The 24,775-nt window shown below is 41.2% G+C and overlaps 1 protein-coding gene across 1 annotated transcript in view; it reads left to right on the top strand.

The window, feature by feature from the left end:
• Positions 1 to 24,775, top strand: part of slit3 (slit homolog 3 (Drosophila)) — a 229,262-nt gene that overhangs the window by 24,418 nt on the left and 180,069 nt on the right. Inside the window, exon 4 of the mRNA XM_035161697.2 lies at positions 2,669 to 2,740. Coding sequence (XP_035017588.2) covers positions 2,669 to 2,740 — 72 coding nt within the window. The remainder of the gene's footprint in view (positions 1 to 2,668; positions 2,741 to 24,775) is intronic.

Here is a 24,775-nt window from a genome sequence, read left to right as displayed (position 1 = left end):
TGAGTGGCAGCAACATGTGTATCTTGACTCTAAATGGAGATCACACATCTGATAGTGAAAGTGTGAGGTGATGGGCTGCTTTAATGTTAAAAGGCTCTTTAAGGTGGTGTGTCATGAGGGTCAGAGGTGGAGGGAGGGAGGGAGAGGTTAGGTGGTAAAATAGTTGTGTCAAAACTTGCACAGGAGATGGTTTCATTTTAAAATACAGCTTTGTGCAGCTCTAACATGTTTATAAAACTGCATATAAAAAGTAAATGCATAACACAGTGTAGATATGAAACAATACACTTTAATTAGTCAGTTGGACATAAAACTAAACTTTGCTTTTTCTGTTTTGGAAGAAAACAACACAAAATATAGTGACGGTGACTCTGATGTTGTGCCGATCAGGGTGAAAGGTGAGGGGTGAGAGGTCCTGGTGCTGAGTCTGTGTGATTTATGGAGTCACAATGTGAAAAACATGTTGAGGACATTCATTTGTGTTAAAACATGAATTATAAGGTCATGTGTTTGGCTCATTCATCTTCTTTCTAATTTGAAAGAAACAAAAAATGACTCAGAGGTGGTCTGAAATAGGTGGTTGTATAGGTTTATATTATTATTACTTTTTTATAGTTGTTATATTATTTTATATTTTTGTCACTGGCAGTAATCCAGTGACACCAGTTCCCTTTAGTCTCCAAACCATTTCTGCCGGACTTTACTCGTATTCTGCCGAATAGACACAATTTTTCCAAATTTAAAAATATAGTGTCCATAGACTTGTGGGTTTGTAATATCTCAAAGGTTCCAAGCAGAAAAAACTCGTCATTATTATATGAAAACACACAAAGGATTCTTCTCTTAAAAGTCATAACGGTTTTGTGAGTGAACGTCTTAAAGTGACTCATAACTGTAATAGTAGGTGGTCATGGGCTTTACTTTAGTACCAGCAGTTATTTTCTCGGAGCAGGGGTCAATTATTTCAAATGGTGGATATCTCCTTTTGGACTGCAACTCTCTTTCCATTGGTGCACACAGGAGTCATGGTCTTATTATCATTATCTCAGCGGTTTAAAGGTTGGTGTCTGTGTCTTCTCCAGCGCAGACTCTACGCTGTGACCCTGTGACCCCCGGGCCCTCCTTTGCTTTTCTTTTTCCCCTCGCACGCCTCGTTTCTCAGCCAAATGCTGTGGTAGCTTGATAACACTTTCACTCCCTCTCCTCACACTGTCCTCATCTATCTCTGCTGTTGCAGACCCCACCCTCGTTCTACACACACACACATACACACATACACACACACACAGGCAGGCATGTCGTTCTCCCCCAATCTACTCTTCACGCACACATCTTTCTGTTGGTTGACACCATTTTTTTTGTCACTCCATCTCCCTGTGCCTCTCATTCCTTTCTAAATAATTGCCATGTGTTCATTTCAGGCTCGGTTCACATTGAATTGTATTTAACCAACGGGTATGAGAAGGGTTTTCACTCCATAAACTGTTATGTTTAGAAACAGCCCTTTTATCATTGGTAAAAAATACCTGTAATGTTTTCTTGGAACTTTTGAATTACAAAGCAAGGTAGAAGATGTGACGTTAAAAAACATTTTTATCCTGGAATTTGAACAAATTAACTACATGTAAATTTGATTTTGATCTTAATATATAGTTGTTTTTAACTTCCATACTCTCGTCATATATGTGCATGTAGAGATACTAATGGGACAAAGGACAAGTGTTGCCTGTAAGTTGGTTGGCATTGCTGTTTTTATCATAGCACATCACATAACAAATATTGTCACATTTTCCCCAAAAGTTTACTTTAAACTTTTAAACTTACAAAACCACATAGAAGTTTAAATAGATTTTTTTATATGAGAACGATACATCAGAAGATACTTGTTATAACCTCCCATCCACTCTTATAGATGTAGAGCTAAATACTCACATTATGTCCTTTCAAATATGTAATAAATCAGTTACTTTCTTTGCGTCCGAACCTCGTCTGGGCATATATACCTTTTTTTAAACTGTGACATGTGGTTGTTGATTTGTGTATCTTGACTAGTATTAGTGGGTTAATACAGGACGGATAATCTATCAGGTCAGATTCATGAGAGAAAAATATTAAGTATGAATTTCTGGACAAAGGAACATTTAGGTCAGTAAGATGATGGTTATTAGATACGCGGTCGTCTTCTTCTCATGAAGTGACAAACCAGATTAAGACTGTCATAAAAATGTATTTAAAATGTGTTGTCCTGCTAAAGTTCACTTGATCCTAACACATCTTCCACTGCTGCGGAGACGACTGGAAATCTTCCGAAAAGCAAAGCTGTTCCTTCTCTCCCTCTGGGGTTAAAGCACATGCAGGAATGATAGTGATAACTGGCTTTAAAGAGCTTACAGCACGATATCTGCAGCTTACACAGAGAGAGCACACCGTGATAACCTGTGGGTCACGATCGCAGGAAACCAGACAGACTTTCCCATGAGTTTCACCTTTGAACCATTAATCCTCTGACCTTGAAGGTGATGCTCTCTGCTGCTCCATGATAGTAAACACACAAAAGTGAATCTGAGTGATTTATTAGTGTGAGTGTCTGCTTCGTTTTGTTCATGCTGAGGTTCAAACATCTCAAACTTTTTTCACTTTAAACTCTACTTTCTTTTTGTCCCCGCAGTCGTGTGAACAGAAATAAACTCCAGGTTCTCCCAGAGCTTCTCTTCCAGTCCAACCCCAAACTAGGACGACTGTGAGTACACCTTTATTTTGTTTTTCCATCCCTCCATCCAACAATCCTTCTTTCCTCAACGCTCCCATCTTTCTCCATCTCTTCCTCCATATCTCTCCCTCTCACTTCCCTTCTCTGTCTCTTTTGATGTGTTACGTGATCCATTTGAAAACACGGTCACGGTGCAATGTCAGTGCTTTTATCCGGGTTGAGGGTTCAAGTCCCGTGCCAGGTGACACAGTGCTGCTCTGTGCTCCTGGTGAGAGGTGAAAAAGAGTGTGCGTGTCAGATATATGTGTGTGTAGGTGTGTGCGCATTATTTTAAGAGGTGAAAGTGTGCCTGGGGTGAATGTTTTCCTTGGATTGGTGAGGAATTTTTATACGGGAGTATGGACTTTTCCCAGAGTCCTCGGAGTGTAAGAGAAGGTCACACTGATGGAGGGAAGTGTCCCACGTACCTTCCCTCTCTTTCTCTTTCATCTCACCTTCCAGACATACCCTCTACTTCTTCTCTTTCTATCTCCATCTCTCTCTCTCTATTTCTCTGTTTTCAGTCTCATAGAGTCACTCATTCTTTCTTTCTTCAGTTCTTTCTTTCGACTCAGGTTTTCTATTTTCCTTCTCCTCAGAGAGTCTCTGTCAGCTCAGGCTGAAGGCTGAAACACCTTCTAGACTTTATGGCTGTTTATATTGGGCTGGCTTCAAGTGAAGCTGGAGGAACAGACTGTGCGTATGTGTAGCTCTGGTGCATATCTCCTTTTCTATGTGTCTGAAATAATTATTGTCTGCATTCCCGGGCTTATATATGATGTTCCTATGTGTGCATGCTTAAATCATATTGATATACTTCATTGGTATTTGTATGTGTTGTAAGGGAATATCAGGGCTGGGAACTTGTCACTTCTCTTTTCTTAAATATTGTTTTCACAAGGCAGAACACCTTCTGTTCTTCTGTTCATGGTGTTTTAGTGATTTTCAATTGGAAGCCAGAGTCTCTGCAGAGTTAGAATGAGCTGAACTGTCCAGATAAATAGGTCAAATGATTGCAGATTGATTGATTGGAGAGTTTATATCTGTCCACAGTATGATTCTTCCAACATGAACACAGGTCTTATTTACAGCAAATCATAGATAGATCTTATTTTTCAGTTTTCAGCGCATTGGGTGATACAGAAAAACTTTGAAAACTAAATAAATGATCATTAAAAGGAGCTTTGTCATTAACCTTTAAAGTAAGCTGCTTGTCTTATCTCAGCAAAACATTTAGTAAATATGTGTCTCTCATTGCAATCTGCACTCCAGGCTTGCAGTCTATTAAATAAATATGTATCCGTGAAGCATATCAAAAATATGGTTTGTATTATGTATAGCACTTTATCAGTATGGCCTCTGGCGTTTGCAGCAAAGCCACAGGGAGATGAAATCTTCAGTGGGTTTCAATGTAGTGCGATTTCCTTCCAAATGGATCATAAAGTTTAACCAAGTTTTCAGAAAATCGACAAGAGAAAATGTGAATTTATGTGTATTTCCATCCACTTCTGTTCTGTGAATACTGAACAACTAAATAAGGTCTTTGCCCTTAAAAGAGTTCAGGTTACAGCCCTGTCCAGTATATACATTTGTTAAAAACCAACTGGAGGCCACTAAGACAAGTCACATGATATCCATAAGTCATTGTGAATGTTTTTTCCATCGCACTTTGTCGCATTTAACTTACAACAGGTTTTCCAGAAGTGTTTTCAAACAGCTGGAGTGAAATGCACCTCGTGAACCTTCTATTAAAAACTCGCACTGACTGATCATGTGTTTTTTATATTTCTGTGGCATCGTGTGATTTATCGCTGGAGACAGCAAAGTAGCCTGTTGTGGCTGAAAGCACATTGTCATTTACGTCAACTGTCGGATCACACACAGTCAGAAGCACAGTGGAAGACACACACACACACACACACACACACACATTTACATATGACACTGCGTTTTTCCGACCCTTCCTCTTGTTTCTCATGAGTGACAGTCTTATTTCCTCCTCTGCCTGGCTCACTATTCCATTAAACCACTAATTGGTCTCGATAGCTTTTATTTATCACCGGTCGAATATGGATCCCTATAGAGCTCTCAGTAAGAGAGTGGAAAGGGTGTACGTGTTCCAAACTTAACATTATAAATCTCATTTTCTTTATATCCCTGCTTTGCCATCAGCACAGTCTAAATTACAGTGTCTGGAGTTTCCTCCTGCTCTTTATTTTTTTTTTCGGTCCGCTTTTCTCGTTTTTCTCTTCCTTCTTTCTTTTCGGTGCTTTTCATCTCATCCGCGCTGTGATTTTCTGCAAATTGAGTGTCGGAAATGTAAATAGCAAGGCGTATAGAGGGAGCGTGCGTAAGAGAGAAACACAGAAGAGGCAAAAATGGAGGTGGAATGAGAGGAAAGAGAAGGCAAAAAAGTCGGGGGGGAGTGAGGCTGAGAATGAGAATAAGAAAGGAGGAGGAGACGGGGAGGTTAGCTCGTGGCTTTCTGGTTTAGGTTCATAACCTTCCTCTCTGTCAGCCTTGGTTAGATATTAAATGATGGCAGTGTGATAGGAATTACCTCTTAACCCTCCTATTAAAGCTCTGTGGTCTGAGGTTTGGAGATGCGAGGGGAGGGAAGGAGCTGGACTAGCATTAAGGGAAAGTAGGAATAGGTCGGAGGTTTTGCTATTGAGGAGGGTGGGAGGTAGACGCAAGAGGTATCAGGCTGGATAATAGGTTTTACCAGAGTCTTGGAACCTATGGGCATGAACAAAACATTGGATTTAATGGAAGAGAGCTTTTTCTCTTATTGGAAAATGTTTTAATTGAGCAGTAAGTGTGGCTGGTGATTGACAAAGACGGATGAACGATAGGTATCAGGGCGGTCATGTGAGGGGGATGGATGGATGAAAGGCCTGTGGTGGTGGATGAAGGCTGCGGGTAGATGGATGGAGGGACCGGAGTCTGTGGCCCCACTTGGTGCAGAGTGGGGGGAGGTCAAAATGGGGATGGTGAGATAGATGGAGGACTGGAGTCTGTGGCTTTCAGTGTGTGTAGTCTGTGGTCATCTCCCCCCACAGTTTGCAGAGACTGTGGTCTCACAGCACATGCACACAGACACACAATATCACACACGCTAAGCTCTGGCTTTGAGCAGAACACAGTTGCTCGATACAGGCTGTGAACGTCTGGTTTGAAAAGCAACAACCATGATGGCTCGGATGGAAAAATGCAATCTGTTGGTTGAGACTGCTTTTGAGCATCACTCTATCAGAGAGGTTTGCTTTGCTAAGAGACCTGATGGCTGTTATACTCTCATGTCTAATAACACTGACCCAGACTGACCCATTCATGTAGAGACAGAACATGATCGAGTCATGTTTCCTGCAAAATAAATACATACAATTAAATAAATACATTTCTTTGATGAGCATTGATAATTTAACATCGAATCGTAGCCCTCTGAATCAGAATCGAATCGTGAGGTGCCCCGGAGGTTCCCACCCTTAGTTTGAACATGTTTTATGTGCGTCTGTGAAAGTGTGAGTGCAGTGTTGTTGCAGGGACCCAGAGTGCACTGCTGTTTGAACTGGTCACTCTTCCACATGAAAGAGCTCAGGTTACAGCTGATTGGTTTGCATTAGAGGGCACAGTGACGTCAGACCCGAGACTTTCGTGACCCTCCTCAACTTGTGCTACTGTCACACAATGTTTTAGCATTTTACAGTTTTCCCATGTTTGCCAGTTGAAACAGTATAAAACTAACAAAACAACCTGTTAATCAAGAATCTAAGATATGCTCGTATGTAGTAAACCTTCCAGTATCTTTCAGTTCAGTTTCTTCCTTCTCTCCAACACTGCTGCTTAGCTCCCTCCATCTTTATGCTGCTCTCACATAAAATACATCACAGCAGGGATACCAGCAACAAACCATTCAGGCTAAAATGTTTGGGCTCAATGGAAAGAGAAGTTAGTTTCTGTCCACAGGGGATGATGGTGAGGGATTTTTTTATCCAAATTGTCCTTGAGAATGACTCTTAATGCTTACACTCATTGTAGGATAACGACGTTAGATAAACATCTACAAAGTTAAAGTGAAGTTATAGAGTAGGAAACTACATGCAACATCTGTAATAAAGAGCCGGATGGATATTTAGGGGAATGGCGAGTCTAATGTCCAACACATTATGAACTGGAAGGTTGCCAGTCTAAATCCCTACACCAACGATTGACGTGACTGAACGTCAATGAGACATGCTCTTCGGCACCATTAGGGTTGCCCTTGAGCAAGGCACTTAACCTGCAAGGGCTTTAGTGGAGCTACCAGATGTGAAAGAACAGACGTAACCCTGCCTGACTCTTACTGTAAAAACAACTTGACTGGTTAAGTCGGGGGGGAAAAAGACGCTGGACAGAGAGGAATGAAAGGGTGCTGCTGCTGCTGATGAGCGGGGTCATTTGAGATGTCTTTTCCTCCTAATTAAGTTAATGGAGAAAGACGAGGAGGTTGGCTTTAATCTTGGCTAATTGTCCATTTAGAGCCGACTGCCATAGTTTACCTGCTGGAATGTTACGGTTTGTGTTACAGAAAGTGCGTGTACTCTGTGTGATCAGTGATTGGCTGCGACAGACGGAGCCTCAGTGGCGATTGGTTGGAATGGTCTGGAACGGCGAGGGTTGAATGTAAACTGCTTGAGCTCACGTGCGCCTCGTCTCGTCCATCTATGCTATTCTTTATCTCCCTTTTGTGTCACACACACAAACCAAACAAACGGCTTTGTTGTTTGTAATGCTGTGAGGTATCGTGAGACTGTTTTCTCCTCACTCGTCTCCAGGCTCTCTGTTTGGTTTTCACGTCACTGGGTGTTGGCGGGAAACAAATAAGTCTCAAAAACACAAACACACACTGACACACAGAGACACACAGAAGCACACAAATCAAGACTCTCTCACGCCAACACTCCTGCTGCTTTAACACCACAGGCGCTGGATGCAGAATTGTCGGCCTCCGTGTGTGGGTTAGTGTGTGTGTGTGTGTGCGTGTGTGTGTGTTTTGGTGCAAGGCAGACTTTATGCTAAACCACACACCCACGACAGAACTTCTTAATAATTAAACATGACTCAGAAGTACGAACCATGGTATGCAGCTGCACCACAAGGCTTGTAGGACCAGACACGCAGCTGCACCACAGGGTCCATACTCAGCAGTACAGACTGGCATTCCTGTTAAGTTGATCAATCTTACTTACGTTCAATGTTGAAATATTACTTGGTTTATTGCTTCCTGAAACAAGATGAAATGGCAGTGGGTGTTCTGGCAATCAAGCTGCACCAGAAGGCCCATAGTCTCCAGGATGGAGCTGCACCACAGGGCCTACATTTCACAGGGAAGGGAAGGGAACCTGACCAAAGTTCTTCTAAAAGAAGGCTACTCTTAGCGGCTTGCTTGTGTGTGTGTGTGTCTGTGTGTGTGTGTGTGTGTGTGTGTGTCGGTGTGTCGGTGTGTTTCCCACAGCCCAGACGGCAGTGCGATTTTGTCCCAGGACATATTTAGATAAATACACATGCGGAGAGATACCGAAAACCAGGAGGGAAAGAGAGACAGGAACAGAGAGCCAACGGTATTGGGGATAATTTGAAACATTTGGAAAATCCAGGATATGATTGATTCCAAAAATGTCATACATTCCTTCAGGGCTTCTAAAAATAACATTGAAGTAGATAGTGTGACCTCTCATTGTGTTCGTATACTTTCAAGCAGAAGTGGTTACTCTTGATAACGTGATTTCTTTATCACCGTTTAAATAATAAAAACAAATGTCCGTAATCAGAGGAGAGGGATAGATGGTTAAATCAACACACTGGTTCTGTAATTGGGTTTTAACTGGTGTGTATATGCAGGATAATTAATATTAAAGTAAGAGCAGGCAACCGGGATTGAAGAAAAGGATACTAATTTAACGCAGTTGTTTTTCTTTCACAGCAGAGCAGCACATTCAAATGTTTGTTCTTTCTAGTTCAAAATGTTTCTTTTCCAAACAACACGCTGTTAAAGTGACTGTCAAATTATGCTTTGGGTGAGTTTCCACATTCACATATTTTCATCTCATTGTGTTCGTCTCATCTACCAGTTGTTTGCAAAGTGTGTGAATAAGAACGCCCTAAGTGATGTTTTCAAGCTTTCGAAAGCAGTCAGTCGAAAGGCCACAAGTTATGAAGTGTGTTGTCTTCCGATTTGGATGTGTGAATAAAGTAAGGCCACGGCGTTTCCTAGTAAATTCCTCCGATGTAAAAGTTCACGGCAGCAACACCTTTCCCTTTCAGCTGCCTACTTTAGCATCTAGCTATCTAGCTAGTTAGCCGCAGGGCCACAACCTATGAAATGTTCGTGGGAGGCTGGAGGTTTGTAGATTTCTTTTTTTATTTTCTTTATGTGGCTAAGAATTTTTATACGTTAGCACTGAAATAGCACAGAGGCTGCATGTGGTAGTAATTTAACCTCGCAAATAAAGGTGAGTTGGATGAGGGAAGTAGCCACGGAGCTGCGTGTACACACTTTCTCCTTGACCTGTGTAGTGTAATGGGAGATAGGGATGTGTGGAGGCTCATAGAGAATATCTCTGTGTGGGTGTGCTTGTGTACATGATTGTGATTGAGGTTGTAATGTATAAAATTAGTCCATACGTGTGTATGACTGTACAGTATGTAGTGTATATCTGTAGACTTATGTATGATCTTTTATGCTAAATGTGTATACAGAGTTTGGTAATTTGTGTCTCTGCTTGCGTCTGCATTTTTGCTTATGTTTGTATACGTCTTGCATTTGTTTGTACATGTCCACTTACATACATGTCTCTGACTTTACGCGTGCGTTTGTGTGTGCGTTTGAGTGTGTGTGTGTGTGTGTGTGGTGTGTGTGTGTGTTGTGTGTGTGTGTGTGTGTGTGTGTGTGTGTGTGTGAGTGTGTGTGTGTGTGTGTGTATCTGTCTCTATGTATATTTAAGAGGGAGGCAAACTTGATGCAGGGCCAAACAGACTCTCACAGTGTTTAATCACAATTTAGGTTTACACAAGAACAGTAATCAAAAACACACTTGGCTCCCTGGAAGCTGGAGCGGGAGGAAGAAGAGGAGGAGGAGGTAAGGGAAGAAGGAGAGAATTGAGGGAGAACAGGAGTCCAATGGGGAGGCATGATGAGGAATGGGAGGATGATGGTGGGAGGTGAGGGGAGAAAATGAAAAAAGCTTGGGTGACAGGTAAAGAAAAGAGAGAAATAAATAAAATACAATTTAAAAAATGGGGGATTACAGGAAGTAGGATAAGATATTCGTGCTGTAGATTCTGTGAGTTAAGAAGAAAGAAGCTTTTGTTGATTGTTGACCTGTTTTTTTTTCCATCTTACAGACCGGACTAATGATCTAGCTCTGATTTGAGATGCTTTATTTTTCCTAAAGGATGCTTTAAAAACCTGGCAACTGGCTTCTGGCCCACGTTTGTGTGTGTATTTGTGTGTGCGCAAATGCGTGTGTGTTGACGGTGTGGGTTTCAGTTGTAAAAAAGCACAATGGAGTCGTATACCCACTACACTCCATCACTAACAAAAGTCAAACCACTAAACAAATGTAATGTCCCCCATAATTACAATCATGTGTATAAGATGATAGAAAAGACTCTTTTTCCTCAACAAAACTTTCAGTTTTCAGTCACTGTTTCCGTTTTTATAGGGAAACTCCAGACTGCTTGTTTCAAACATTTTTTCTTCCAAGACTCAGGCAGTTTCCTGGGCAACACAATGAGTTAGTGGGTCGAGACTCGACAGAAAATTCCACAATCCAGGGGTCAGACTCCTAAATTCAGGGATTCAGCAATGATCAATCTGGATAAAATACAACCCAGATTCATTACCCTGTGCACGATTTACTGTATTTTCATATCAAATTTCTTGCTATTAATCATGTTGGTGACGATCAGATTTTAAGATAAATCTCTTTAAGTGTTGTTGTGGATGAAACCCGATCTACAGTCTAAGTAGTACTGACCAATGAATTGTATTTTAATTGTCGTTTGGGTCAAAAAATGCTGAAGGACTGCCACATGCCCTTGTGTTCTTTATTGCAGCTTTACAGTTTTGGAAATGTCCCAGGAAAATATTACACTGACCGACATGTTATTAAATAACCCCTTTTTGATACAAATCTCTCTTGTCCTTGTCTGACAGGGAATTTATTATTGTTTTTGCGTTGGATTTCCAGTAGAGTGGTTGAGTTCAATTTTTAGTTAGTGTGGGTTCCTGATTGTTATTTTGGCCGTGGAGACCCTGATGCTTTAAGTTGCTTCCATTTTCTGCAGTTTTTGTCAATTTACGTAAATAAATTGTCACAATTGTGCCTCTTAACAAGTATCTTCAGCCTTCTCTTGATATGTTACTTCCTGTGTCCCCTGGACAAGAGAAGGTAGTTTGTAAGAAGTTTCAATGCAGATGGTATTGTGTCTTTTATAAAGCACAGCAGTGTGCAAGGGTGTGATGGGTAGAAGAGTATGTCTTCTAGTTGCTATGCACATACTGTAGAAGGTAATGAAATCATGAAAACGTAATCTTTCCCGAGCATCCAGAAGCCTCAGGATGTCCAGAGATGTAGGCTCACAAATAAAGGTGACCAGGCAGTGGCTCCTCCTAATCTCTGGATCAACTTACCTATTCATGTCAGGACTACTCAGACCCTTAGGTTACAGTTAGGGTTTTAATACAAAAATATGGTACTGGAGGTGAAAATAAAATAATATCTACGATCTTGTTTGGAGTTGTCTCAACTTCACAAGATTCAGTAGATTAAAGTAAATGGGAATGTTTCAGTTCTTGGACATTCTCATGTGCAACATTTTCACTCTGTGGGAGGTCTACATAGCTTCTGCTTTCTTTGTTGACCATTATTATGGCTACAGACTACATGGGTGGAACTGGCTAATGTTGCACACACACGGGCACATGGGCAAACACATGTAGGTGTCTAGAGTCGTTCTTTCAGTGTTTGGACACGAGTGAATGTGTGTGTGAAAACTTAGACGTGTGATTTATTCTGTTTAAGTAAAGTCTGATTGTTACAAATGAACCCAAACTGTTGCTATTGCTCCGGTGTAATCAGAGTCAAACACACTCGCATAAACCAAATGACTCAATAATACTCTGTATCACATGATCACACACACACAGTCAGAGACACACTGCAGATGTAGGCCTGCACGTCGAGCCGTGCACTTTGGAGAGATGCAAACAAACACCAACTGATTCTGTCGCTCTGTTCTTCTCTCCTCATCTGTCTCGCTGTCACGCAAACGCATTCAAGCAAAGACCGGGCTCTCACATGTGTTTCACAACTCATTGAGCGGCTAAGAAACTGTAATATTTCCTTTCGTGCCCCCAGAAATGTGTCCTAGTCGGGTGTAAATCCTGTTGTGTATGTTTCTGTGTATATACAGCTCCTCTCAGAAGAATAAACAGGTGAATGACTGATTGAAGATCATTTCCTTTACCACAGGCTTAATTACAAACTCCTCCTGTCTTTCATTACAGGTTTTGTAGTGGGTTAAATCATCCCCACGTTATCTAAAGAAAATAATATTTTGGGAATAGGTTCCTTCTGAATTGCGGTGTCATGCAGGGAACTGTGCAGTGTAATAAATCTAAAACGTTCTCTGTTTGTCATTATGTTACTATGGTGTAACATGTTGGCTACAAAGAGCTAACGAACTCTGGAAGCTTTTACATCATCCATGTACCACTTAAGATGACTCAACAGCAGGAATAACTAACATAAACTGCTACATGCAACATTTTAACTTTGCTAAATCACGACCATATTGAGGCTGAAACATTAGAATAAACACTGCGACAAAAAAAAAATTGCCATCAAGAAGATTGGCAGCTTCTAGACTCGGTCTAACATCGTGTGCCACCTTGTCGATTTGGCTGGAAATGCACTGGTCTGAAATTAGAGGGCGGTACTTCTGTCCTTCCAGTGCAAATGGAGCTAAAGTTTTCAGGGTCTTAGATGGCAGACAGATTGAGTAAACAAAGTCTGATAAATCATTTCCAATTTGATTATCCTTTTTAAGAGAGAACCTTTGACTGAACGGCCAGAGATCCAGTTTGTGAATGTAAGCAGTGGCGGGAAGGGGAAATATGGTCTTTATTTTGAGAACATTTCCATTTACATTACCACAGATTATGGCAGAGGGTATCACTCATGTGGATTGTCATGGTAACTTAACAAGTACTACAGTGTGATGAAGATTATAAGTTCAGCATGTTGGTTTAAAAAGTATACAGTTTGCGTGTTTAGCTGTATAGAGTCATGTGTTAGAATGAATGCAGATATATGTAGTAGTATTAAAACTACAGAAACATGACGGATGCATTCTAAAAGGCCCAAAATGGTCAGTGAATGATTTGATGACAATGACAATCAAGTGAATAACGTGGTCTAATCAGTCATCATAGCTCAACCCAATTGACCGAACATTTGTGTAGGCATTGGACGTTTTGGTCCCAATGCTTTTCACCACCATTATCTTTCTGAAAAGCAGTTTGTCACGGGAGCACCAGTCCTGACCCAATAAGGAGCCACATGTTGGAGCCTCCGTTGCTTGGGGGACGCATTTATCAGCTGCATTTTTAAGGAGCCTTTGAAATGGGACAACCTAGTCGCGCCGCTGTGTCGCAATAAGTCTTCAAATGCAGCCTCCGAAGGCGCCAGAGTTTCAAGGAGTCAAGGATTTATTCAGGAAATAAAAGAAAAACACCAATGTGGACATCCTAACGAGAGGCTGTACAAACCGTGATGTTGCAGTGGTATAGTGTTTGGGATTTCTCTCTTGAAATATACAGTATCACAGAGGGGAAAATTACTATTTATCTTATAATGCAAAACAAATACATGAGAAAACCTGCATTCTGAGCAGAACATATAAACCTACTATAGCAATTCATTTTTTTGAAGCACTGTGACAAAAAAGAGGGAGTGGGAAGAAGGAGAAGATGATTATTGTCACAGAGATTTTGATTTACAATGCATTGAACGTGTGATAGAGAGACGGACATGGAGAGAGAGGAGAATGAAAGACTCAGCAGAAGCAGGGAGAGAGAGCCAGCCACATGAATGGGGTGAGAGAAGATTTAACCAGGCCTCCTCTAAATACAGAGCACCGCAAAGCCACTTTAAAACCTGTAGAGATATATTTATACATGACACACAAACACTCACAAGCACACACACAGACTTGCAAATACAGTGACTGTATGTGCAGTTTCCCTCTCTCTCTCTCTCTCTCTCTCTCTCTCTCTCTCTCTCTCTCTAACACATGCATTGCAACTCTAAACTTGTCGAGACGTTAGCTGCGTGCTGTACGATCTGTATGTATGAACATTAACGTCCAAATCAGTTGAACGTGACATTAAATGTTGTTTAAGGCTCAATTATACTCAAAGTTATATTTGTATATGGAAACGAAAGGAGCCTTCAGTTTGAACTCTGCGTTTATTTCATCCATATTTGTGCATCTCTTCTGAAAGCTTACGTACATGGACGATATAGACAAAATGGAGCAGTACCACCTGAATCCGTTGGGGGGCAGTGTGGCTGATAAAGTCAGACAACCATTCGACACGAAGAAGAATATTACATCCCAGGGTGAAGAAAATGGTAAACTTTTTCGCCAAAACCAAATGATTGATTCTCTGCACATTGTCTGGAGTTCAATGGAGACAACAGGCCAAATCTGTAAAACAGAAACACACACCCAGAAAACCCCAGTCAGCCCACAGTCCATCTGCGACTTTCTGAGGTTATTATGTAACAAAAAGCTTTGAACTTTAAAATAACTCGACATTTGTTAGTAATACATTTTCAACAATTGTCTATAGAAGTCATATCAGCCATGCGGTTTTTAAAGAGATGTTTATATCAACCCAAATAAAGTCCAACTTCAATGGAAAGTTCGTAAAGAGAAAATATGAAAAGATAAACGAGAGGGAGCGTGGAAGTGACCGTTATTTTTAGGTCGGGGAAAGATAATTAAAGATCCTAAAAAGCCATGACAGGTTGTGTATGTTGTTCAAACCCGAGTTACAAACATGAGGGTTTATCTTGTTTTCGTTGGAAATTCTTCTCACGGCTGAAAATGTGTGTCGGCGTCACTGCGTGTGTACGAAAGAAAAAGACACCGTGAAGTGAAACAAGTGAAGCTCTCCTTCTCTCATTCTTATCAATGCATCTCTGTCTTTTCTTTTCAATATTTAACACAACCTGGATTTTGACAGGTTAACCAGCCTGTCAAATGGATACAAGGCCAACGCTGTGCATATAACCTTTCAGAGGAGTGTGTTTGTGCTTATGTGTTTATTGATTGCTTTATGCATGTGTGAGTGTGTGATCAGTTGTGTGTTTGTTCAGTTGGAGTAGCTCTGGTCGAGTCAACTGTCAGTGTGTTACTGTTTATGTATGGACATGTCCTGTGAGTCTGCGTCATTGTGCGTCACTGATGATGGTTGTCAGATGTTGCTGCATTTAAATATCCTTGTCATCGCTCAGGTGTCTGTAAACTTCCAGATGTGCACACAGTCAACACCGGCACTGATGAATGTTGTATGTATTTCAGAGAGAGAGATAAAAGAAGTGAAATGTGTCTTTTGAAAGTTAATAGAGTAAAGAGAAGAAGAAACACCCTGCGCTCAGAGGCAAAGAAAGAGTTTTATGTGCGTCCTCAGCCACACACATTGTTCCCTGCAAACTTGTCATGCTGAATTTCGGTCACTTTTACAAGCACAGCGTCACGCTCGTGGTATAACCCCTTTCGAATCGTGTGTATCTCAGCGTGCCTGTGATTGTTCTCTGTTTCAATCAAAGACAATGGGCTCCAGCGGCCTGCCCGCTAATTCGTAGCTTCGCTTTATAAGGCCAAGAAGTCACCACAGCCTCTCCAGCTACACATGCAGCCATCACGGATTATCTGCAGATTACTTTTGCACTACTGTTGTAAAGCTTTACACAATCTTTTTGGAAATTCTGCGGCACTTATAGTAAACACAAGGACAATATTTCCCTCAGCGCTGATTCTTTAAGTCTGTAATGTTGCAGCGTGAAACTCAAACTCTACTGTAACCTGTACTCCAAAGCTTTTGCTATAAACAAAGCTTGTTTTTAGCTATAATTATGGCATCTCCCTTTGGGTAATTTGTATAATTTTGGAAATGCTACACCGCTGTGATGATGTCTACCGTTCGCCCAAGTTTTGCCAGAATCTAGTCATCGGCCTCAGAGACACATGTGCGTGATATAGAGATGGATGAATAAAACAAAGGACAAATATGTGACAGAAATAAAATCCCATCTGGGGGAAGGTTTCAACTCTTAAAGCAGGTTTTAGTTTCAACTCAAAGTCGATCATTCTGTTTATGCCACAAACACACACCAGATTGTTCATTATACTTTGGATTAAATAGAAACCTTGTGTTGGCCCGAACTTTGTCGAGCTCAAAATAAACACATATTTACTGCCCCATTAAGTGGTAGAAGCTGTCGCTTTGTTACAGCCAAAATAAGTAGTGATCTACGTGTATACGGTTATGCATATTAATTTAGAAAGTTGATAAAGCCCTGATAAAAACGCACATGTAAATGACAAACACCCTGTAGTCAACGAGAATTGGGAGTATTGGTTCGTAGCCGGAACACTGTATTCACGATATTCAGTCTGTGAGGCAGAAAGAAAGAAAGAATAACAAATTTGAAGTGCCAGCAGGAGAGGACGATGGTGAAGGCGGGGGGATGTCTGATGTGTGGAAGGAGTTTGTCTCCGCCACTGAACATCAATAAACAGTCGGTTGCAGTTACCAACACTGACAAAAGAGAAATAAACTGTGGAGATAGATACATACCAAGAGAGGGAGGGGAAAGAGGGGAAGAATGATCGCCTTACAAACAAAGACAGGGAGAGGAAACGAGGGGGAGGACAAGAAAGACGAAACAAGAATAAATTAGAAATACCACATTTTAGGACCAGTATTGCATACATATCACATACGCATACATTTATTTTACAGCAATATCTAGTAATGTATGGATAAAGGGGAAGGGAGCTTGGGGTAGAACCACTGCTCCTTCAGGTTGAAAGAGGATATGTCAAGGTTAGAACTCGCTGGAGGGACTAGATATCCCATCTGGCCTGGGAACACCCCAGAATCCCAGAGGAAGAGCTGGAGATAGGGACGTCTGGAATACCCTTCTTGGCTGGCGGCTTCAGTGACCCAAGCTCAGATAAGTGGAAGACGATGGATGGATATAAATAAAACAAGATATTTCCTCATAGTAAACAAATGTTGAGCCTTTCCATTTGCCCTCGGCAAATTTTTCTTCCCAGTCCAATACAGTTGGAGAACTCCCTTTTCCACATTGTCATTGGTGGAGTGTCCGCACAAGAGACCTCCTGGTTTGAAGAAGTCCAGAAGTTTAGTCTGTTTCATGGGTTGCATAAAGTCTTTCAGGTATAAGTAGATACACAGTTTGTTCTCCCTGGTCTGATTTTGAAATCATGTCTTACTCATGTTATGTGCATTAGTGATACAACAGGCCGCCTTGTAAAACACGGCTTCTTTTCCTCTTTTTTTTTCCCTGGGGTTGAACCATTTGAAGTCAGCGCAGTGAAAAATTTGCTCTGTCACAGAGTATCACAAATACTCATAAATTCAGAAAACAATATATTTAGACTCAGACATCGTAAATGTAAATGTGGTCGTAGATGTATGTTGAGAGAGACGGCAAAAAGAAGAAAGAAAGGGAGCCGAGAGAGAGACAGACAGACAGGCTGAGAGAAGAAGACACAGAGAAAGAGAGCGTGTAATAGCTAGAAACACAGAGACCAGAACAAATAATCATGTCGTTGAGGGTGAGACGGAGAACGTCTTGGAGGGACACATGCTGTAGTGGCTCCTGCAGGAAATGGCCGAGCGAGGCTTGCGAGACACAGACAAGCGAGGAAGATCAAGAGCAAAGGAGAGGGAGCGCAAACATATGCCAACACCAGTTAGTGTGAGGGAGCGACCAGGCTAAATAAACGTCCACAGGCGTCAAGTGATGCCGGGCGCTACTGAAGTCCACGCCACCCACTGCCCTGTGGCCACTTTCATGTGGTCAGCTTAAGGGATGATGTCATTGGCCGCTCCTCGGCTGCAGTTCCTCTGTCCTGCTGCAACTGTTTCAGCTCTGCTAGTTCTGTCTGAGGAATAATGGAGCGATTCACACCGTATTTGTCCAGGCAAAGAGATTTCATAGCTCTAAAATGTGCCGTGTGTAGCGTTTTAGCATCAGTGAGAAAGGAAGTTCAGGGTTAGTTTTTGGTGTATTTACAATAGACTGTACAATTTCTGTCAAATTAGTAGTTCTTATCACATTGATGTTCATTCAAGCTTTCATGTCTCTGATAAATTATCTTTTAATTACTCATTTGAGCTGATAAAAATGGGGTGAAACTTCATGATTGACAGTGTAGACTCACTTATGATTGGTTGTGAGCATACATGCGTGGGACTCTGGCTCCAGATGATGCCATTGGGGCAAGATGGTATTGTTCGTATCTGGGATATTTTGGCTTCCTTTCTGGATAGTGGGAGGAATGCGAGACATCCTCATAAATACTGTTGGTTCCGTCTGTAATTACATTGATTTCGATTTTTTTTAATTGCAAATCTTAATGTGTAAATCTGTTTTCCCTCTTTCACATAAAGGCCACAGAGTTAGTTGGCTGAGTAGCTGTGATAGTTTAGTGGAAATGAATCAAACCCACTTCCACAGTGTCTGGTGTTCAAAACATCATGTCAAAGTTTTATGATACTGTTCTGGGAAGCAAAGACAATTTTTAAAGAAAAAAAAAAAAATCTGTCCGTCCGTCTCTGAGGAGACACGACGTCCGTACTTTATAAGGTGTTGGACACACTGCTGAGGACCTGTTGGCTGAAAGGAGCATGAACACACACAACACACACACACACAAATGGACACATGCATATAAAGACATTTCTGTCACTTCACTGACAAGGTGCTCACTGATCCTGCCGCTATGCATATGTGTGTTGGCGTGTGCTCCTTAATACAATACAATACCTCATGCCAGCCAGAGACAGATCAAGCATGTGTGTCAGCTTGTCTGGCAGATTACGCACACATTCACAGCCAATGAAATCACGGCACAAAGTTGGGTTACATACTTCAGTACTCTGATGCCAAACCCCATTCAATAATCTTGTTGAGTTAAAAAGTCCAGTCAGAGGTGGAGCCCCTCTTAGTTTGATTTATTGGTTTACTTACGCACTTAAGATCTGCTATTGACAATTAGTCTTTTCCCATATTTTATAAATCTTGGTTAGTAAAAGTTCCTGTTCTGCTTTTTATCTTTCATTCCCTCCTTCTCTCTGTCTCTCATTGTTTCCCTCACTCGCATATTTGGCATTTCTTCCATATTTGCTGTGAGTGAGCAGAGTCTGAGTCACACACAGACATGTGGCTTACATCAGAGCGTCTTTATGGGGTTATTAAGATGAAAGAATGCCTACACACATGCACGCGCATGCACAAACACACAAACACAGACAGGGGAACATATGGATGTACATCATCAGAAATGTGCATGTGGTCGTTTTGTTTTATGAAAGGTGTCCAAGCTCTGTTGTAGGGAATAAACTTTAATGTGTGCGCATGTGTCTGTGTTATGTTTGCATGAGGAGTCCTTTACTCTCCAATGAGTAACCATCACAACAATAGAGTAAACACGTGTAGTAATCCCAATGTTACGAGCAGCAGTTTGTCCTCGTCTGCTTCAGTTCTTCTTTCACAAGAGAATACCTGGAACTTTTTGTCACTTTTCTTTATCATTGCGAGATTCCTTTGATTTCCTTGAATTCATGGATCTTGATTTAAAGAATAATCAGACATGTTAAGGGGACTGATGTCTGTAAGTCTGTGCAATTTGGTGCAGATCTAAATAAATATCCGACCATAGAGAATTTCAAAGTGGTTTCATAAGAGGTCTGGGCCTTGGTTGGAGGTGTGCATCCTACTGAGTACCATTCTAGTTGTAAATGATTTAGAATGTGCCAGCAACTTCTCCTTAACTTATTTCAAGTTGTACCAAAACCATGTCACCTCTTTGTTCTCTGCTTTTGAAGCAAAACAGTCTTTGCCAGTTGTTTGACATTTGTACACATAACATTTTTTCGTCCGAGCACATTAAAAACTTCAAATCTCAACATTTTAGTTTCTTGTCGTCGTTGGCTAGTTTTGAACTTTACACAAACTCCATCTCTGCTGATGAATATATGATATTAATAGCTCCTGTCAGCTGATAAAGGTCAAGCTTCGAAACCTGACATACATGGAGCTTTAGTCTTGCTGTTGCTAAAACTTGCCAGTGTCAGTTTCAGATCAGTGCTTTACCAACTCTGACCTCATCTTAAGCACTCGAATCATAAAAGGCTGAAATCAGAGAACCGCTCAGCACAGACTGTTGTTAGGCGCCAACAATCAGACAATCAGAGGAGGACAGAAAATCAAGAGGCGTCACTGACGTCACAATCTGACAGACAAAGAAATGTGGGAAGCTTAGAGGCGGGAAGAATTCAACATTGTTGACTGTAAGAGACCACAGAAATGCCAAAGATTTGTTTTTATCAGTATGTGTGTATGCATTTGTCTGTAATATATTTTTGTAGCTGTGTGTGTGTATGTGTGTGTGTGTGTGCACGCTTTTTCTTGCATATAACATTTTATGTTTGTCTCTGATGATGTGCAATAATGTCATCGATGGCGAACGAAGCTATGCTCTGAAGTTGTTCTGATTTTAATTAGCACGTCTCGTTAATACAGACGCTCACACACCCACACACACATACACATTTACACATGTCTTCCTGGAACACTTTGGACCTACCACACTCTTATATGGATTATATTTTAAATGACGGGAATAAGGCTTTGAACACACACACACACACACACACACACACGCACACATGCACACTTTGGGGCCCTGATGCCCCCTTTCTTTGAGAATCTTGCCAAGTCTGGAGTGGCAGACATTACATGTGTGTGTGTGAGTTCCTCTATCGTCATCTAAAACATATCGGTGTGGAGCATAATTACAGGGCTCCAGTTGCCCAGAAACATCTTCTGGAGTCGATTGGAGTGTCTAATTACCCAATTTAGAAAACTCAACGTTGTTTTCAGCACAGCAGTCACCATCATCATCATCCTTATTGGTGATTTTCTTCATCATAGTGATTGTTTTTCTTTTCTGCTTTTTATTTACTCTGAAACTAAGTTATTCTCTGTTTTACTATCTTCAGAAGTGGATTTAGCTAAGATTGTTTTGAGACTCATGCAACCTACACTGATCCGAGTTTTCCTTTTATTTTACCAGTAAATTAAACAAGTTATACACAAAAAGTTTAAATATCACAGATGACAATGTTTTATTTATTTTTGTTATTCACTAAATGCTTTATCCCACATTTAGACACTGGTTTGACAACTGATACTGTGTCATGTTATGTTAGAAATAAAGACATAGAGATACAGACCCTTCTGATAGAATGGGTTTTGCATTATCTATTTGTTTTGTGAACATAATTATTTTAACGACGGACTTTGAGAGTTAGATGAAAATTATTGGAGGGGCACGTTAAAACATCCATAAAGTGTTCTTTGTTTACTATATATGTCATCTTGAACAATAAGCTTCAGAAGTAAATACTATGGAAATACCCTCCCAAGAAATATCCCCACCAAATCTATCAATGCTTTTTCTTTGTTATTTTCGGCACACACAGGCAGGGGTTAAACAAATACTTTGCTCCAGCATAGCTGGAGCTCAGGGTAAAAAAGAATTATGATTTAATTATTCTCCCCCTAAACTGTCTCCATTTGAGTGACAGTTTGTCTGTGTCTGCTGACAAACGTAATTCACAGGGGGGTATTTGTATGTGTGTGTGTAGAAGAAAGTAGGAGCACCAGACTCTGAGAGACGAGAGCAGAGGGAGGACTGAAAGATAAATGGCAGAATGTTGGGACGGGAAGAGAGAAATGAGAGTGAGAGGCAGAAAGAGAAAGACAACAGTCAATAGAAACATAAATCACATCCTTCTCTTCTTTTTCTTCTGCTGTTTTTCTCTTCTCTCCTCTGCTCTTTGTCTCCACAAGCATTCGTTGCCAGGGGCTGACATGGTGGAGAGGCACAGGTCGCCTCCTAAACCATGTTTGTCCTGACATTTCACAAGATATAGGTCGTGTTGGAAATACTCTCACACTCACACAAACATGTGGCTTGAAATATATCGCCTTAAAACAGACAGCATTAGTCATGTGGTATTTGTCCTGCAGAGGTCTCCTCACGCATGTACACATTCTATTTTCTTTTGCTTATTTTCTCTTTCGTCTTCTTAAACAGCGAGAAAATGGTGACAGGCTTGAGATATTTTTTGGCCTGTATTCCACAATCTAGCCGAGATACAATCCTCTCAGTTGTCTCCTCTGGGATTTTTGGAATAACTGGAGTTCCTTCCAGGCCATTGTCTTTCTGTCTGGTTGGAGAAGTTACTGCTCTGTGCCACAGTAGCGCAGCCCTGTCAGCAAGCTGTGTGAGTGCTTATCTTGTTCATGATCTGCCTCCTGTTTTACTGTTCACAGTTGTAAAATGAGCTGTAAAAACATGCCCATTTATGTGAGATACCAGAATATTGTCACCACTTCTCCTCTCGGCTAATGAGCCCCTGACTGTAAACAGTCTGTCTCTCGCTGCTGAGCACCATGCACTTGTACAGAGAGACCTTTGGTGACTATTATAAACACAGTAAGAGGGTTTTGATTTCGAAAATTTGCAGCGTATTTAAACACTCTGGTCACCGTTTGTTGATTTTAAATGTGATCTTTAAATAAATTGACTTGACTGTTTTCATAATTTCCTAGTAAGTGGGTCATAGGACGAAAATATCACTTACCACAAATCCCGTCTCTTCTCATGTATCCTCAAAGTAAATGCAGAATACATTACAAATATTGTACAGTGAATTTATTTAAGAAATTGAACCTTCTGAAATAACATGCACATTCGATCAAAAGTGTTTACATTCGGAAAATGACCATTAGTGACTCCATCCTTGAACCCCACCGCAAATCATGCTTTCTGTTTGAAGTGCTGAGATAACTGCAGCAACAAATGACTTTAAAGTATCTGTGGATTTATACAAATGGTTCTCTTTGAGGTTTAAAATACTTAATGGGCAATAAAAGAATGTCTTTCTTCCCCTCTGATAATCCCTCTTTCTCTCTAAAGTGTTTCCTTCTCTTTGTACTACCTTAAGTCACTCACACACAAACACTGCGGATACTCGCTGTACACACACTCACTCACAGACTCTCTATTAATCACTACTCTATTTCTGGAGGTAGATGTAGTAATAATAGCAGTTCCAGCGTTTTGGCGGCGCTCCGCTGGTAAATAGACCTTTCTACCTTTCCGGAAAAGCCTTTGAGATGAAAGAGTCCTCGAGGAGCCACGTTAATGAAATCTGCTGAGTGAAAGCTGAACTGGGAGGAAGGGCCCTTTACCTGGACACACACAAGTACACGCACACACACATGCAAGCGCGCACGCATTCACATATACGGACACACACTCTTAGGTAAGGTAAGGAGACGCAAGCACATACATACAGATTTTCATTGAAATATATATCCTCAATCCTCACTTACTCGTGCGCACACTAAGACACACACACACACACACCGACGCACACACACCTGACAATACTGCTGAGGGAGTTCCCTGCTGTCTTCAATGGGTCAGTGAACAGCAGCCATGCAAAGAAAGGACAGGCTTCCTGTTCATTTTTTTTGTGTGTGTGTGGTACCTCCGAGTTTGTTAGTTAGCTATTGCAGCCACTTATTAACGCAGCTTTAAATACATCCCATAATTAGACTTTAGCCTAAATGGCCTAATCACAACTCTCGACAACTTCCACTGTGGAAACTGTTGCCATGACAACACAGTAAACTTTAAGTGGCGGCTTTTTTATTTGTTTACTCCTCTGGGAAACTTCACGATTAGGACAGTGCAACATTTTTATGTAAAAACAGTTTCATTTTAAATATTACATCGCAAAAATGTGTTTACATGCGTAAGAACTTATTTAAAAGTGAAGAAAACTTTTTGTCTTGTCTAAACACCTGATTTATGTTTCTCCTGCAGTTGTAGTGGTGTATTATTAAAGAATCCGATTCAGCCACTAATTGCATAGTAACCAAGTGTGCTCAAACTATGACTTACTTAAAATACTCCTGCAGAGGGTCCTGGAGTGGCTCTTTGCTGAGCTCTTAAAGTGTTAGGTCAACCAATAAACTGTGAGTGCAGGTGTGCTGTCACTTTCTCCCAGTTTTTAGAGTTCTGTCTAGACATCTGTCATTTTCTAGCCCATGGGTGTGACCTGTGCAGCAACTATCCTTGGATTCTGCGGGTTTCTGTTTGAGATGATTTTGTCCGATTTTATTCTTTAGTTCGAGAAGTGAAAGATCAGATCAATGACCTTCTCACTACTTCACATACTTCACAGTGTCCTTCTGCAACTTGCTGAGATAACTAACCTGCATTGCATTGAGCAGAGATGCCACGACTTGACCTGACAGAGATGCAAGTGCTGAGGTGTTCTTGAAAATTGGTCATGGTCTGTGGGGTAGAAAGGTGAAGACCAGGCAGCAGAGCAGACGCCAAGAAAATGACGTATGGCTCCCATGATGCCTTGCCTTCAGTGCTGACCCAAAGAGCCATTAAGTGGTGTCTGCCTGTGTACCTAACAGGGGTAAGACCCAAAGCAAATGTGTGTGTGTGTGATGGGTCAAGGCTGCGGCAAGTTCTCGCTGCTCAACCGTTTTGTCTAAGTGCTCTTCCAGACTTATCAGGTTGTTTACCTTCACCATCCCTGTGCACGTACGTGGACACCTGAGT

Source organism: Hippoglossus stenolepis, chromosome 7 (genome assembly GCF_022539355.2).
Source record: "Hippoglossus stenolepis isolate QCI-W04-F060 chromosome 7, HSTE1.2, whole genome shotgun sequence".
NCBI lineage: Eukaryota > Metazoa > Chordata > Actinopteri > Pleuronectiformes > Pleuronectidae > Hippoglossus > Hippoglossus stenolepis.
The sequence above is the reverse complement of the archived record's forward strand: the minus strand, read 5'-3'. Positions and strand labels throughout refer to the sequence as shown.